The sequence below is a fragment of the Elephas maximus genome, chromosome 1 (genome assembly GCF_024166365.1).
Source record: "Elephas maximus indicus isolate mEleMax1 chromosome 1, mEleMax1 primary haplotype, whole genome shotgun sequence".
Classification (NCBI taxonomy): Eukaryota; Metazoa; Chordata; class Mammalia; order Proboscidea; family Elephantidae; genus Elephas; species Elephas maximus.
In genome coordinates, this window is record NC_064819.1 from 99533967 (window position 1) to 99552236 (window position 18270).

Here is an 18270-nt window from a genome sequence, read left to right on the forward strand (position 1 = left end):
TTTTCCCATAGAAAAACTTCCTCAACGAAGGAAGCAATATGTTGATTTAGTTTTTGCTACAAGCTCCGTATCTTGTCACAGACTGGCACTCTGAAAAGCACTACCTTAGACCTCTCCTGGTCCGACACCCTCACTTTACAAGTAAAAAATCTGAGGCTCAGAAGGAATAAAATGATGACTTTCAGGACATACCAGGACACAGCTGGGCCTAAACCCAGGTTTTTTGAACTCTGAGTTAAACTCCTGTTACCACACTGGCAGCTTCCTAATTTATAGTAGAATGGCAAAGAAACTCTTGATAAAATTTTCCTAAATTTCCAGGTATACGTGGAATTAATACAGTATTTTTATATTGCATATTTGTTATAACATATATCTAATCTATATATATATAGATAGATAGATAGATAGATATCTACCTATCTATTAAAAAACAAATGTTACGTATTTGTTCTCACAACCTTCTTTTTAACCACAGTAGGAAAGAAAAACATGTACGGCAGTGCCACCTGGCACATAAAATGTGTTCAGTAAACATTTTTGTTTATTTGAGGTGTTTTTTGTTTTGTTTTGTTTGGTGTGGGAGGGGCAGAGGGAGGAATCCCCATCACAGCACATCACACTAGTTCTATACTACATGCACTGAAGGTGTAAATGTTATTGTCTTCCTGTGCCTTTTTAAGGATGTTGGACTTTACGGTCAAAATTAAAAAAACCAAACCAAACCAAACCCAGTGCCGTCGAGTCGATTCCGACTCACAATGACCCTACAGGACAGAGTAGAACTGCCCCATAGAGTTTCCAAGGAGCGTCTGGCAGATTCAAACTGCCGACCCTTTGGTTAGCCGCCATAGCACTTAACCACTACATTACCAGGGTTTCCTGGTCAAAATTAGCCATGTTAGAAAAGTCTACCACTTGGTATTTGTGTTAATTCAATAAAACTTTAATTACAATGCTTTGCAGTTCACACATGTGATCTAATACTCACTGATTTCAGCAACCGGATTTCATCTAGTGCCGTTTCGGTATAATGTTCAGCACTTTTAACTACTTTCATTGCCACAAACTTCTTTCCTCTATGAAACAAACACAGGCAATTAAGCATGAATATCCTACCCTCACTTTAGGAAGCTAAGATTTAGCTCTAACTGGCAGATGATACTCACTGGCTAACGCTGATGTTATATACAGGCCCTTCTTAATCACTCTCCTCGCCCTGCAATGGAAGCAGCATGAACCAGCACAAATGCTGATTTTGTGCTTCCCTGTACATGAACACAAGTTATTTCTATGGGATCACTATGACCATTAATCATACTAACTAGCCAGGTTTGATTTACAGGAAGAAAATCTGTTCTCAGATAATGTCAGTCACCTAACATTTTCTCTAAGTTAAAATCCATCCTCTGAATGTCTCCCTGAATCCCAATTGATACCATGAAATGGGGAGAAACAAGGCAAACACAAATCAGAAGTATCCTGTATATTTGTATGGCAAAAGCTAAGAGATTAAAAGCTGCAATACTTTCTTATAAGAAGCCGGAAGAAATATTTGGATGAAAACAAAATGACAAAAATCATAAAAATCAAATGATAAAAAGTGAAGGGCATATATAGCAATTACTGTCGCATGAAAGACCAAACATACACTTGTAGATAAACATTCAATGTTAAACAGATATTTATACTGTGAAGAAAACTCTAGACAGCATGGCTGAGCAGATCTATTATGAAAATAGAAGAAAAAAAATAATTTCACAAAGCATGGTGTAGGAAATTATCTTAAAAATTTAACTCTAGTAAAAGACAACTATTAATTCACACACCATGTTGCCAGTGAATATCTGTAATGCTTTGAACCGGGGAGTTCCAAAGGCTTTATTGATATTAATTTAATTAATTTCCTTTCGCTAAGGTAGAGGGGCAGATAAATATAACTGATTCTTCATGACAGCAGAGTAATTTGCCCAAGAACATAAAGATTATCATCAAGAATACAATTCTAAAAAAGAAAAAAGAATTCTGATCATGAAGTCAGTCTAAAGCTAGACTGCAGCCCAAGTCATTTCTGGAAAAATCAGATAAGAACATCCAAGTATCACCTAAACAAAGTATTCTGCAGAACTACTAACTAAAACTTACTGAATATCCCATGACAACCATACTGTTGAAAAGTGTCCCCAACCCAGTTTTCGGATCACATGATATCTCCCGTTGAATAGGTCTCCAATTTTCACCAGGTGATAACCTCCTAGAAGAAATAACGGGAGGAACATATAGCTTTCATGAGAAGAAGCAGGATAAGAAACTATTACTGTTTAAATGATGAAGAGTAAGGAACGGTATCTTACATTCCGTTTTTTAACATCTATGGACCTTTTATCAACTAAACTGTTTCTTCTATATAATCAATTCAACAGAAGAAAATTTTACCAGCCAAGTCAGTCCCACAGTATTACTGAGCTCATTAAAAAAAAAAAAAAAAATCTTAGCAGTAAGACTATTTATGTTCAGCCAGTGCTGCTCTGTAGGACAGCCAGGTACTTTCAGAAATGTCATCCTCAAAGGTTATGTATCACAATATTCTTCCCCTTAATAATCCAATAGATTTATCGAAACACACAAAAAACTATGTATAGTTGCAGTCTGGGGTTGTTTTTCAGAAGGGAGAGTAACAAATTTCGACTTATTTAGCTTAAAAAATGAGGAAGGACACAGGAGGATGTGCTTCTCCAAATCAAATCAAAATCAAACAAGTCCTTAAAAGGCTACCAACAGTGGTGGGAAACAAAGTATTTTAACACCGATCTTTGCCTGCTGAGGATCAGGACCAGGTTCTTCTCAGAGATGGCACAGTGTTTTAAGTTCCTAACCAAGGATCCTAGAAAGCCGCATAAAGAAACAAAAGATAGCAGGCAACTTTATGACACAGTTTAAATATCTGTAACTCCAGTTTAATTATCTTAGCAACTAACTCTGAGAAAAAAGTAATAAGAAGTTTTTTTTTTAATCTACACACCAAAATGTTACCATTGCCTACTTCTCGGTGATAGGATTACAGAGGATTTTTATTTTCTTCTTTTTGCTTAATGTATTGCTGAAATTTTTAAAGATAAATATACCTTAGCATTTTTTAAGGCTAAAGGAGGTAAAGACATTTAATCTAAAAGTAGGTTTTAATAAATTCAGTCCAACTAAGAGCAAATACTATTTCCTATACCTTACAGAGAAGAATGCAACAAGCAGAAAGTACCAAAACTGTGCTTACACTGATAGGTCCAACAACCAAATGAGAAACCTGCAAGTAGATGGATCATGTCTTACTTAGTATTGCCTTACAGAAAGCCTCACCTTTACAATAATCATTGGGGTCCTCCTGCTCATCATCATCAGATCCCAGGATCTCCTCTTCCTGCTCTGGTAGATCACTCTCAGAGTGGGGTGCAGAACCTCGGTGCTGAGTTTCAGATCTAAGAAATGATACAAAAATGTTCATTCCATGTGGACTGAAGAAAATAGGACTTCAAGAAAATGTCATTATCCATTCTAGCCCTCCTCCCCCTAAGCCTTCAGATCACATAGATGGAATGCTATCTAGTGGCAGCCTAGGAAAACATCAGGTATAGCTTTACCTCACATTAGGGAAAAAAACCCCAAAAAACAAATCCACTGCGGTCAACTTGATTCCGACTCATGGTAACCCTACAGGACAGAACAGAACTGCCCCATAGGTTTTCCAAGGAGCGCTTGATGGATTCAAACTGCCGACCTTTTGGTTAGCAGTTGTAACACTTAACCACTACACCACCAAGGCCCCAGTTATGCAAGGAAAGGACTGCATTATAAAAAGTTAGTATATGATAATTAAGTAAAATCTGGAAGATACATAAAAATACAAAGGGGAAAAATTACATGAATCCCAATATCCAAACATAATCATTGATAAACCCTGGACACCTTCCAGTATTTTGTTATATCTTTATAAAAATACTTATCTGTAATTATATACCATACAAATTTGTATCCTGATTTTCCTATTACATTGTAAGCTTTTTTCCCTACATTCCTATGCGATCTCTTTAATCTTATGTGTCCCTTGGAAGTATTCCCACTTACTTTGGCACATTCCCCTCAGTTGGACATTTACCTTGTTTGTAACTTTTCACTTCTAAAAATAAAGCTGTTAGGTATTTCTGCATAATCCTTGCTCTGTATTTAGAATTATTTCCCTATTAGATGGGGATAGAAGTATTTTCCCCATTAATAAATGTGGCATGTTAAATGTAGAAAATTTGAAAAATACTTAATTTTAAAACATATATACCCATAATCTGAACAACTATTAATTTTTTTTTGAGTATTTCCTTCTAGTCTGTGGTCATAAACATTTTTGTTGTTGTTGTTAGGTACTGTCGAGTCAGCTTTGGCTTATAGCGACTCTATGTACATTTTACAGAGTGTCATGCAGTATGACTGCTTTTCAAAAGGTTGTACTGAGTTACATCTCCACTAGCCATATATGGGCTTCCAGCATTGACTTATTACTAAGTGCAGAAAACAGCTTCTTTCATAGGTATAATGATTAACAATAATTTTGTGATTCCTTTCTCCACATGTCATCAATTAATTATACCATAATTTTTGTACACTGAGAAGTTCAGAAGGCAGAAAGTCCTGGATTTGCGTTCAGGTCCTAATGCTTACTGCTAACTGCCTGCCTCACAGAGCTTTAAGCAGGAAAAACAGGGTACACAGCATTCCTTTCAATAGTTGTAAGAAATGGAATTTTACATTCCATTTTTTCAGTATCTATTTACTTTTTTATCAAATTGTTTCTTCCAAAAGTTTTAATTTGACAAAAGAAAAATTTATCAGCAAACCATTTACATGGTATTACCAGGCTGAAGAGATATAAGAAATACCTTGGTCAGTGTAACTGATGACTTAGACTTTTGGTGGCCATTCCAACCTGCCTTAATTCTTTGTATGATTTTTCACCCCTAGGGTATACAAAAGTATACAAAAGAACATCATGTTTGGTAAAGTAGAGAGTCAATGAAACTAGGGAAACCCTCAATGAAATGGACTGACATAATAGCAACAAAAATGGACTGAAAAATACCAATGGTCATGAAGATGGTGCAGGATTAGGCAATGCTTTGTTCTGTTACAGGTTAAGGTCACCATGAGCTGGAGTTGACTCAATGACAACTAACAACAAGTCGTTATAACAAATTGTTATAAAACTGCATGCATGAGTCAATGTGTTCATTCTTAGTGAAAACAAGGCTTTGAAACTTATTTACTATGGAATTACCTGGCCCATTTTCCCAAGCAGAAATAACGTGTCTGAATGAACATTCCCAAATTTGAAATTAAGACAGAATTCTGAAACAGATTCTCTGGTTTCAAACTTAATGACAGCATGTTGTTGCCTTTTACAATTAATTTTGATAGTAAAAACGCCAATCACAAAATTGTGAAAAGCAGTGAAAATAAGTACTGAAAGCCAAACACGTAATGCTGGAATATTAAAATTCCAAAAGTATCATGGAAGCAGTTGTGTTAAAAAAGTTATTTTTTAAAGATTGAAGCTATTTTTGGAAGCACATATACTTGTGAAATGTTGTTCTGAGTTATAAAACTCAACACAACTAAATATCTCTCCCAGTGACAGGATTCAAGACTGAACTATAAATCACGTCACAATGTGGAATACAAGTCCCGTATTGATGCAAAAGAAAATCTTTTTAATCTAAATCAATGGAGAAACAGATCACCTGTGGGGTGGAGGGATCCTCTTTTCCAACATTTTTAATTTCAAATTTTAAATAATACTTCATGTCATAAGTTTCTGTGTATTGCTTTAGTTTACATTACTATTCAGTCATTTCTCTCCTATCTTAGGTGTCCTCTTTCCTTAATCCCTTAGTCTTCCTTTTTCTTGATTTTCATACCGCACATGGGAGGTACACTCATCCAGATCTCTCACATCTTTTTTTTATCCTCATCCTTAACTGCCAGTCTGAGTATAAAAGAAATCGCTCTGTTGCCTTCTAGCTTCCAGGGCTGCTGCCGATAAACATAATCAATGCCTTCCAATTCCTGATCCTCAAAATGGGGCTTTTTTATTTAAAGGATCTTATTTTGTCCTCAAGTTCAAAAATTTCCTGAATGAGTTTTTTTAAAATCCACTTTGCTAAGTACTTTGTGTGTCCTTCAGGCTAAAAAAAAAAAACTAAAGAAATCAAAGTTCTGGGAAAATTTCCTGCGTTTCACTGAAATTTTAATTCCCTTCATTTTGTCTACTCTGGAGCTTCTTTTTCCCCCTCCCCCAAATATTGTACCCTCTGGCCTGCTTCAAGGAGCCCTGATGGCGCAGTAGTTAAGCACTTGGCTGCTAACCAAAAGGTCAGCAGATTGAACCCACCAGCCGCTAGGGAGAAAGATGCGACAGTCTGCTTCCATAAAGATTTATAGCCTTAGAAACCCCCTGGAGCAGTTCTACTCTCTCCTATTGGGTCGCTATGAGTAGGAATCGATTCGATGGCAATGGGTTTTTTTTTTTTTCTACTTTCTCGATTTATCTTTCTTTTTAAGCTTCTATCGTATTTTTAATTTCCCACACCTTTTTGCTCTTGAACGTGCCTTTTTTTTTTTTTTTTTTACAGACTCCTGTGTTGTTTCAATGATGCATGATCTTCTCTTATCTTGAGGATACAATTTATAGTTTTAAGTTGCCTTCTGATCCTTGCATTGTCTTGGCTTTCTCAAACTGTCCATGCTCTTTACTAACGCATCACTTTAAATATGATGTCAGTCGAGGGACATCAGACAATTGAGAAAAAGCCTCTGTCATAAAAAGACAAAAACCAAAAACAGAAAAGAGAAATTTGAGGAAACAGAGACAGTTACTATTAGATCTCCAAGTAATGAGGAAGGTAAATAGATGACGTGAGAAAAGGATTCAAGGTCACTGTAACCATGATGGGTGTTAAAAGAAAGTTTACCAGATCTTTTCAAGGAGTTAGCGTAAAAAAATCTAAAACATGTCACAGAAAGAATTTTCAGCTAATTAACATTAAAATAAATATCACTCTCCCTAAAACATAAAAGGAGAGTTCTAAAATTATGTTTCTAAACTCTTCGTATCTAATCTATGTCAAAACAAATTATATATATATATATATATATATATATATATATATATATATATATATATATGTTCTCAAAGTGTATAAAATTTAACCCAATACATCTATGTGAAATGAACAACAGGTCAAATTTTAATTATGGTATGCTTTCAAAGGAATCTAATTCCTCTGAAACCTGATCAAAACACCAGTAATATAAGAAAAAGTAATATACTCAGCTAGGGTACAAAATAGAACAAAGGCAAAAATCTGAGAGGAAGGCAGAAAAAGAAAGAGGTAGAGAAGCTTGCCAGTTTTGCCTTTGTAATTTTCTAGCTGGACTTGACACAGACATTCTGGAAGGTTAACAGAGAGATGATAAAAGCCAAATGAGTTGGAGTGCTTCCTCTTATCTCTTAAGGACTCTCTTAACTCAGATTCCATTTCTGGTATAATCCTCATTTCTAACCATGTTTCACCCAGACGGAAACCCTGATGGCGTAGTGGTTAAATGCTACGGCTGCTAACCAAAGGGTTGGCAGTTCAAATCTGCCAAGTGCTCCTTGGAAACTCTATGGGGCAGTTCTACTCTGTCCTGTAGGGTCGCTATGAGTCGGGATTGACTCGATGGCACTGGGTTTGGTTCACCCAGACTACCAAAATAAATAGTAAAATGAAAGTATCAAACGAGAATTTACTAAGAACCTTTTGTGGGCAGATACTGTATATTCACAATCACCATAAAGAATATGCTGTTTATGAGTTTTCACTTAAATGTTTCATGAATCTACATACACAAATTAACTACGCCAGTCACCTTTCTCCCCCTCCCTTTTTTTTTTTAAGAAAACTTCACTACATTGGTTTTATAACCTAATAATGGATTGGTTTTTAAAAACACTGACCTAGTAATTCTTTTTAAAAACATCTTTATTGAGATATAATTCACCCACTTAACATTCATCATGTATACATAAACCCACCCATTTAAAGTGTACAAGTCAATGAATGGTTTTAGAGTTGTGCAATCTCACCATGACCTAAGTTTAGAAAATTTTCAACACTCCCACACTACAAAAAAAAAAAAAAAAAAAAAACCCAAACTCATTAGCAGTCATTAGCCATTATCCCCTCTCTCCAGTCCCTGGAAACCAATAATCTACTTCCTGTCTATGAAGGTGTCCATTCTGGCCATTTTATATAAATGAAATCATATAATATGTGGTCTTTTATGACTGACTGACTTTCACAGGATGTTATTAAAAGTCCATACTGTAGTATGAAACAGTACTTCATTCCTTTTTATGGCTGAATAATATTCCATTGTATTGATATACCACATTTTGTTTATCCACCCAGCAGCTGACAGAACATTCAGGCTGTTTCCATTTTTTGGGTATGACTCATGCTGCTAACGAACACTCCAAAAGGAGAAGCATGTGTGGTCATGCTCACAGCAGCATTGTTTTTAATAAATCCACAAGGATATAACACAGTCATAGACATTAAAAAACTGAAGATAACGAGGCAGAGACAAAATGGAGGACTAGCCAGGTGCACTGAGCCATCTGCTGCAACAAAGACCAAAAAACCCAAGTAAAACAGGTACAAATATCAATCCTGGAACCCTGAACCTTAAATTAAGGGATAAACTATTAGATTGGAAGTTACTGAAGAGAAGAAACTGGTAGAAAACAGGGAAGGAACAGAGATATAGGGTAAAAGTTCCTGGCTAAACAACACGACTCAGCGTGGCCAACTTGGAATAAAACCAACAACCCCACACAAACAAAGGCACCTTTACAGAATCCCCAACAGGAGATAAAAGTACAGCATGGACACACCCAGGTCTAAGGCTGACCACGCTCGCTAGCTGCAACTCAAGTAGGAACCCAGACTTACCTAGTAACCACAGAAACACTCCTACAATCCCCACCCTCTGGCAGACAACAGCTATAATCACCCCATCTCGGCAACCCCAACTGCTAGGAACCACAGTACCAACCCACCGTATTGCCCTCCTCCATTTAACCTCCTCTGGCCCTGCCTTTGCTCCCTTTTCTACCCATCCTCTGCCCCGCTGGCTGCGCCCCTGAGGAGATGGAGCCCAGACCCCAAGCCCTTCCTCTCTGGCTCTGAACCCCTACATTGGCTGTGAGGGGAACTGACCCAGACTTCAGGCCCTTCTACGCCGGCTCCAGACCCCTCTCGCCGTCCACCGCAGGCCCAAAGGAAGCTGACCCAGACCCCAGGCCCCTCTCTGCCATCTCTGTACCAACCACCGGTGCCCACAGCAGATCCAAGAGGACCCAGCCTGGATCTCAGGCCCCACCCTGCAGGCTCAGGATGCCACATCCCTGCTGACCACCACAGCCCCGCTCCAGCCCCTGGCCATTTCACACTGCAGACAAATGACCCATCTCTGCCCCTTACCCCCACTGGACCTGACCTGCTGCACCACAGCTGTGCAAAGAACCCTGCACACCTAGACGAGGCGGTGAAAAGCATCATGCTCACAGACAAGCAAGCAACAAAGCATGCCCAGTCCACCTGCACCAGACATAACAAAACAAAAAAGCAGGACGAAACAAACAAACATACAATCAATAAAGAAAATAATACCTGAATGTCTCAGAGACAGCAGATAATATCAAAACTTGTTTAAAAAAAAAAAAAGATAAGATGGCATCAGTAAGTGACCAGAAAAAAGCACCAGGTGACCTTTCAGCAGAAGAAGAGGCCCTGGAACTACCTGATAAGGAATTCAAAAGTCTAATATTCAGGGCTCTCCAAGAGATTAGGGAAGAGATCAAGGACAACGCAGAAAAAGTTATGGAAAACACAGACAAAACCAACCAAAACATAGCCAAATTAAGGGAAACACAGACAAAGCAATAGAAGGATTCAGGAAAATAATACAAGAACAAAATGTCAAAACAAACAATTAGAATCATACAAAAACAGTAATTAGAAATCCAAAAGATAAACAACAAAATTTCAGAAATGGACAACACAATAGAAGGCTTTAGGGGCAGATTTGAAACAATGGAAGACAGAATCAGAGAAATTAAAGACAAATTCAAGGATGCCACTTGTTTGAGGAAAAACCAGAGAAAAGAATGAAGAAAATCTAAAAACCATGTGGGATACAACCAAGAGCAAAAATCTGCATGTGGCTGGAGTTCCAGAACAAGGGGAGAAAATGGAAAATAGAGAATATCACTGAAGAGTTGTTGACAGAAAACATCCATAATATCATGGAAGATGAAAAGCTCACCATCCAAGAAGCTCAACAAACCCCATATACGGTAGACCCCAAATGAGTGTCACTAAGACATACCATAACCACACTTGGCAAAACCAAAGACAAAGACTCCGGAGGGCAGCTTGAGAAAAAAAAAAAAAAGTCACATAAAAGGGGGAAACAATAAGACTAAGCTTTGATTACTCAGCAGAAACCATGCAGGCAAGAAGGCAATGGGATGACATATATAAAACCCTGAAAGAAAGAAACTGCCAAACAAGAATAATGTATCCTGTAAAACTCTCTCTCAAATATAATAGCAAAATTAGGAAATTTGCAGATAAGCAGAAGTTAAGGGAATCTGTAAAAACCAAACCAAACTTTACAAAAGTTATTAAAGGGTGTCCTTCGGTTAGAGCCAACAACCCGAATCTAGGACACAGGTCACTATCAGCCAAATATCAACCTAGGTAAAAGATTTAAAACAGGGAACTAGAGACGTCAATATATAAATGATGACAACGTCAGAACAATAAAAGGGGGAATATGCAGTATAGTATAGAACTTTCAAATGGAAAAGAAGTCAATGCGTTATCAAGTAATAAAACACTGGTTTGAACTTTGGAAGATAAGGGTAAATTTCAAGGTAACCACAAAGAAAGTTAACAAACCTACACATCAAAATAAAGAAGGAAAACACAAAGTCTCAGTAAACACAAAATCTACAAGAACAAGAGAAAAAAAGAAATTTCACAAACTAAAGGAACTCAGCACAGGAGAGTAAGAGAAACAAAGAAAACATCAGCACTGCAGGGGAAAAAAAAAAAAAGCCCTACAAAATGACAGCAATCAACTCATACGTATCAATAATCACACTGAATGTAAATGGCTTAAATGCACCCACAAAGAGACAAAAAGTAAAAGAATGGATATAAAAACATGACCCATCAATATGCTGTCTACAAGAGACACATCTTAGACACAAAGACACAAATATATTAAAAATCAAAGGATGGAAAAATATATCAAGCAAACAGCAACCCAACAAGAAAAGGAGTGGTAATACTAATCTCAGATAAAACAGACTTTGAGGCAAGTCCACCATAAAAGACAAGGAAGGACATTACATGATACTTAAAGAGACAATCCACTGTGATGACATAATCATAATAAACATCTATATACCCAATGACAGGGCTTGAAAATACATAAACTTTAACAGCAATGAAAAGAGAAGCTGACAGTTCCACAATAAAAGTAGTATGAGAATTCAACACACCACTCTCAGTAAAGAACAGAACATCGAGAAACTCAGCAAAGATACAGAAGAGCTAAAGGCCACAATCAACCATCTTGACCCTCACAGACATATGCAGAATGCTCACTCAACAGCAGTAAAGTATAACTCCTTTCCAACACACATGCAATGTTCTCCACAATAGACCACGTCTTAGGCCACAAAGCAACCCTTAACAAAATCCAAAAGACTGAGATAATACGAACCATCTTCTCTGATCAGAACATCATAAAAGTAGAAATTAATAACAGGAAAATCAAGAAAAAAACAAAAACAAGCTCAAATACGTGGAAACTGAATAACACTCTGGTTAAAGACCACTGGGGTAATAGAAGAAATCAAAAGTGGAAACAAAAAATTTCTAGAATCAGATGAGAATGAAAACACATCATACCAAACCTCTGAGACACAGCAAAAGCAGTACTCAGAGGTCAATTTATAGCAATAGGTGCACACATCAAAAAAGAGACAAAATCAAAACGTTAGCCTTACAACTCAAACAAATAAAAAGAGAACAGCAAAAGAAATCCATAGCCACCAGAAGAAAGGTAATATGAAAAACTGTACTCCACAAATTTGAAAACCTACAGGAAATGGACAAATTTCCAGAAACACACCATCCACCCAAAATAACACAAACTGAGGTAGAAAACCTGAACAGATCTACAACAAGAAGATACTGAAAAGGTAATTTAAAACAAACAAAAAAAACCCTACAGAGAAGAGCCTTGGCCCAGATGACTCCACTGGAGAACTCTACCAAACATTCAGAGAAGAGCTCACACCAGTACTATTCAAACTACCTCAGAACACAAAAAAGGAAGGAATATTTCCAAATTCATTCTATGCAGCCAGCATAACCCTAATACCAAAACCAGACAGATATGCTTCCCCCCAAAAAATTACAGGCCAGTATCTCTCATGAATATAGATGTAAAAATTCTCAACAAAATTCTAGCCAATAGAATTCAGCACCATATAAAAAAAATAATACCCCATGATCAAGAGAGATTCATACTAGGTAAGCAAGAAGGATTTGATATTACAAAAATCAGTCAACATAACCCACCACATAAATAAAACAAAAAAATCATATCAATGCAGAAAAGGAATCTGAAAAAGTCCAACACTCATTCCTGATAAAAGCTCTTAGTAAGATAGGAATAGAAGGGAAATTCCTCAACATAATAAAGGGGATCTATACTAAACAATAAAACCCTGGTGGCGTAGTGGTTAAGTGAATCGACTCGACAGCAGTGGATTTTCATTTGAGTATATACAAAACAAACGGCCACCATCATTCTCAAAGGAGAGTCTGAAAACATTCCCCCTGAGAATGGGAACAAGACAAGGGTGCCCTTTATCACCACTCCTATTTAACATTGTACTGGAATTCCTAGCTACAGCAACAAGGCAAGATAAAGAAATAAGGGGCGTTGAAATTGGTAAGAAGTAAAACCATCCCTTATACACAGATGATATACTATACACACAGAGCCTTAAAGACTCCATAAGAAAACTACTTTAACAGAAAGATTCAGCAGAGCAGCAGGATACAAGATAAACATACAAAAATCAGTGTGATTCCTATACATCAATAAAGAGAACTATGAAAAGGAAATCAGGAAAGCAAGTACCATTTATAATAACCCCTAAAAAAGACCCCAAAAACTTAGGATTAAATATAACTAGGAACGTAAACCCCCACGTGTCTGTCACCCATGGAGGACAGGTTTCAGCTGAGCTTCCAGACTAAGACAGACTAGGAAGAAGCACCCGGCAGTCTACTTCTGAAAAGCATTAGCCAGTGAAAACCTTATGAATAGCAGTGGAACACTGTCTGATATAGTGCTGGAAGACGAGCCCCCCCCAGGTTGGAAGGCACTCCAAAGATGACTGGGGAAGAGCTGCCTCCTCAAAGTAGAGTCGACCTTAATGACGTAGATGGAGTAAAGCTTTCGGGACCTTCATTTGCTGATGTGGCATGACTCACAATGAGAAGAAACAGCTGCAAACATCCATTAATCATAGGAACCTGGAATGTACAAAGTATCAATCTAGGAAAATTAGAAATCGTCAAAAATGAAATGGAATGCATTAAACATCGATATCCTAGGCATTAGTGAGCTGAAATGGACTGGTATTGGCCATTTTGAATCGGACAATCATACAGTCTACTATGCTGGAAATGACAACTCAAAGAAGAATGGTCCTGCATTCTTCGTCAACAAGAACGTTTCAAGATCTATCCTGAAGTACAACGCTGTCAGTGATAGGAAAATATCCATACGCCTCCAAGGAAGACCAGTTAATACGACTATTATTCAAATTTACGCACCAACCACTAGGGCCAAAGATGAAGAAATAGAAGATTTTTATCAGCTGCTGCAGTCTGAAATTGATCAAACATGCAATCAAGATGCATTGATAATCACTGGCGATTGGAACGCGAAAGTTGGAAACAAAGAAGAAGGATCAGCAGTTTGAAAATATGGCCTTGGTGATGGAAACAACGCCAGAGATCGAAATGATAGAATTTTGCAAGACCAACGACTTCTTCATTGCGAATACCTTCTTTCACCAACATAAACGGCGACTATACACATGGACCTCGCCAGATGGAACACAAAGAAATCAAATTGACTACACTGTAGAAAGAGACGATAGAAAAGCTCAATATCATCAGTCCGAACAAGGCCAGGGGCCCAATGTGGAACAGAGAGACCATCAATTGCTCATATGCAAGTTCAAGCTGAAATTGAAAAAAATCAGAGCAAGTCCACGAGAGCCAAAATATGACTTTGAGTATATCCCACCTGAATTTAGAGACCATCTGAAGAATAGATTTGACGCATTGAACACTAGTGACCGCAGGCCAGACGAGTTGTGAATGACATCAAGGACATCATCCATGAAGAAAGCAAGAGGTCACTGAAAAGACAAGAAAGAAAGAAAAGACCAAGATGGATGTCAGAGGAGACTCTGAAACTTGCTCTTGAGCGTTGAGCAGCTAAAGGAAAAGGAAGAATTGATGAAGTAAAAGAACCGAACAGAAGATTTCAAAGGGCCTCTCGAGAAGACAAAGTAAAGTATTATAATGACATGTGCAAAGACCTGGAGATGGAAAACCAAAAGGGAAGAACATGCTCGATGTTTCTCAAGCTGAAAGAACTGAAGAAAAAATTCAAGCCTCGAGTTGCAATAGTGAAGGATTCCATGGGGAAAATATTAAACGACGCAGGAAGCATTAACAGAAGATGGAAGGAATACACAGAGTCATTATACCAAAAACAATTAGTCGATATTCAACCATTTCAAGAGGTGGCATATGATCAGGAACTGATGGTACTGAAGGAAGAAGTCCAAGCTGCTCTGAAGGCACTGGCGAAAAACAAGGCTCCAGGAATTGATGGAATATCAATTGAGATGTTTCAACAAACAGATGCAGTGCTGAAGGTGCTCACTCGTCTATGCCTAGAAATATGGAAGACAGCTTCCTGGCCAACTGACTGGAAGACATCCATACTTATGCCTATTCCCAAGAAAGGTGATCCAACCAAATGTGGAAATTATAGAACAATATCATTAATATCACACACAAGCAAAATTTTGCTGAAGATCATTCAAAAACAGCTGCAGCAGTATATCGACAGGGAACGGTCAGAAATTCAGGCAGGTTTCAGAAGAGGATGTGGAACCAGGGATATCATTGCTGATGTCAGATGGATCCTGGCTGAAAGCAGAGAAGACCAAAAGGATGTTTACCTGTGTTTTATTGACTATGCGAAGGCATTCGACTGTGTGGATGATAACAAACTATGGATAACACTGCGAAGAATGGGAATTCCAGAACACTTAATTGTGCTCACGAGGAACCTTTACATACATCAAGTGGCAGTTGTTCGGACAGAACAAGGGGATACCACATGGTTTAAAGTCAGGAAAGATGTGTGTCAGGGCTGTATTCTTTCACCACACCTATTTAATTTGTATGCTGAGCAAATAATACGAGAAGTTGGACTATATGAAGAAGAACGGGGCATCAGGATTGGAGGAAGACTCATTAACAACCTGCGTTATGCAGATGACACAACCCTGCTTGCTGAAAGTGAAGAGGACTTGAAGCACTTACTAATGAAGATTAAAGACCACAGCCTCCGAAATGGATTGTACTTCAACATAAAGAAAACATAAATCCTCACAACTGGACCAATGAGCAACATCATGATAAACGGGGAAAAGACTGAAGTTGTCAAGGATTTCATTTTACTTGGATCCACAATCAACAGCCATGGAAGCAGCAGTCAAGAAATCAAAAGACACATTGCATTGGGCAAATCTGCTGCAAAAGACCTCTTCAAAGTGTTGAAGGGCAAAGATGTCACCCTGAAGACTAAGGTGCGCCTGACCCAAGCCATGGTATTTTCAATCACATCACATGCATGTGAAAGCTGGACAATGAATAAGGAAGACAGAAGAAGAGCTGATGCCTTTGAGTTGTGGTGCTGGCGAAGAATACTGAATATACCATGGACTGCCAAAAGAACAAACAAATCTGTCTTGGAAGAAGTGCGGCTAGAATGCTCCTTACAGGCAAGGATGGCTAGACTGCATCTTACAGACTTTGTACATGTTGTCAGGAGGGATCAGTCCCTGGAGAAGGACATCATGCTTGGCACAGTACAGGGTCAGCGGAAAAGAGGAAGACCCTCAACAGGGTGGATCGACACAGTGGCTACAGCAATGAGCTCAAGCATAACGACGATTTTAAGGGTGGTGCAGGACCGGGCAGTGTTTCGTTCTGTTGTGCATAGGGTTGCTATGGGTCGGAACCGACTCAACGGCACCTAACAACAACAACAACAAAGGGACATAAACCCCCCCATGTCTGTCAGTTTGCCGTACTGTGGGGGCTTGCATATTGCTGTGATGCTGGAAGCTATGCCACCAGTATTCAGATACCAGCAGGGTCACCAACGGAGTACAAGTTTCAGCTGAGCTTCCAGACTAAGACAGACTAGGAAGAAGGACCTGGCAGTCTACTTCTGAAAACAATTAGCCAGTGAAAACCTTATGAATAGCAGCAGAACACTGTCTGATACAGTGCCAGAAGATGAGCACCCCCCAGGTTGGAAAGCACTCAAAAGACGACTGGGGAAGGCCCTCAATGAGATGGATTGACACAGCGGCCGCAACAATGGACTCATGCATAACAACGATTGTAAGGATGGCAGAGGACCAGGCAGTGTTTCGTTCTGTGGTACACAGGGTCTCCATGAGTCGGAATTGGCTCAACGGCACCTAATAACAGCAACAACAACAGGGACATAAAAGACCCATACAAAGAAAACTAGAAAACAGTGCTGCAAGAAATCAAGAGACCTACATAAATGGAAAAACATACCATGCTCATGGATAGGTAGACTCATCATGTGAAAATGCTGGTTCTACCCAAAGCACTCTACAAATGGAATGTAATCCTAATCAATACCAACAGCGTTCTTTAATGAGGTGGAAAAACTAATCATTAACTTTATGTGGAAAGGAAAGAGGCCTCGGATAAGTAAAGCATTACTGAAGAAGAACAAAGGAGGCCTTGCACTGACCTCAGAACCTACTATAAAATTACCATAGAGAAAACAGCCTGGGAGTGGTGCAATGACAGACACATTGACCAGCAGAATGGATTCGAGAACCCAGATGTAAATCCATCTACCTATAGCCACCTGATCTTTAACAAAGGTCCAAAGTCCATTAGATGGGGAAAAGACAGTCTTTTTTACAAATGGTACTGGGAAAACTGTGATGTTCATCTGTAAAAAGGTGAAATAGGACCCATACCTTCCTCCATACACAAAAACTAATTAAAAATGGATCAAAGACCCAAATGTAAAACCAAAAACGATAAAGATCATGGAAGAAAAAACGGGGTCAGCGTTATGCGCCTTAACATACAACATCAGCAGGATACAAATCTTAATTAAGAATACACAAATACCAGAGGTTAAGTTAGAGAAATGAGATCTTCTAAAACTTAAGCCTTAAGTTCATCAAGACTTCACCAAAAGAATAAAAAGAGAATGTACAGGCTGGGAAAAAAATTTTGGCTATGATATATCCGACAAATGTCTCATCTCTAAAATCTATAGGAAAAACCAATACCTCTATAATAAGAAGACAAATAATCCAATTTAAAAAATGGGCAAAGGACTATGAACACATACTTCACCAAAGAAGACATTCAGATGGCTAACAGACACATAAGGAAATGCTTGCGATTACTATCCACTAGTGAAATGCAAATGAAAACTACAATGAGATGCCATCTCATCCCAACATTACTGGCATGAATAAAAAAAAAAAAAAAAAAAAAACACTGAAAATAACAAATGTTGGAGAAGCTAAGGGGAGACTGGAACTCTTATGCACTGCTAGTGAGAATGCAAAATGGTACAACCATTTTGAAAAATGATATGCTGCTTCTTTAAAAAGCTAGTAATAGAAATACCATATGATCCAGCAATCCCACTCCTAGAAATATATCCTAGAGATATAAGAGCTGTCACATGAATAGACACATGCACACCCATGTT

At 38.2% G+C, this 18270-nt stretch overlaps 1 protein-coding gene across 2 annotated transcripts in view; it reads right to left on the reverse strand.

Moving 5' to 3' along the window:
- SRPK1 (SRSF protein kinase 1) overlaps positions 1-18270 on the reverse strand; it is a 72620-nt gene that overhangs the window by 29773 nt on the left and 24577 nt on the right. For both annotated transcript variants that reach the window (XM_049890514.1, XM_049890507.1), the window contains 3 exons: positions 3355-3473; positions 2146-2254; positions 992-1079 (listed from right to left, as the gene is read on the reverse strand). In XM_049890514.1, the coding sequence (XP_049746471.1) occupies positions 992-1079; positions 2146-2254; positions 3355-3473 (316 nt within the window). The remainder of the gene's footprint in view (positions 1-991; positions 1080-2145; positions 2255-3354; positions 3474-18270) is intronic.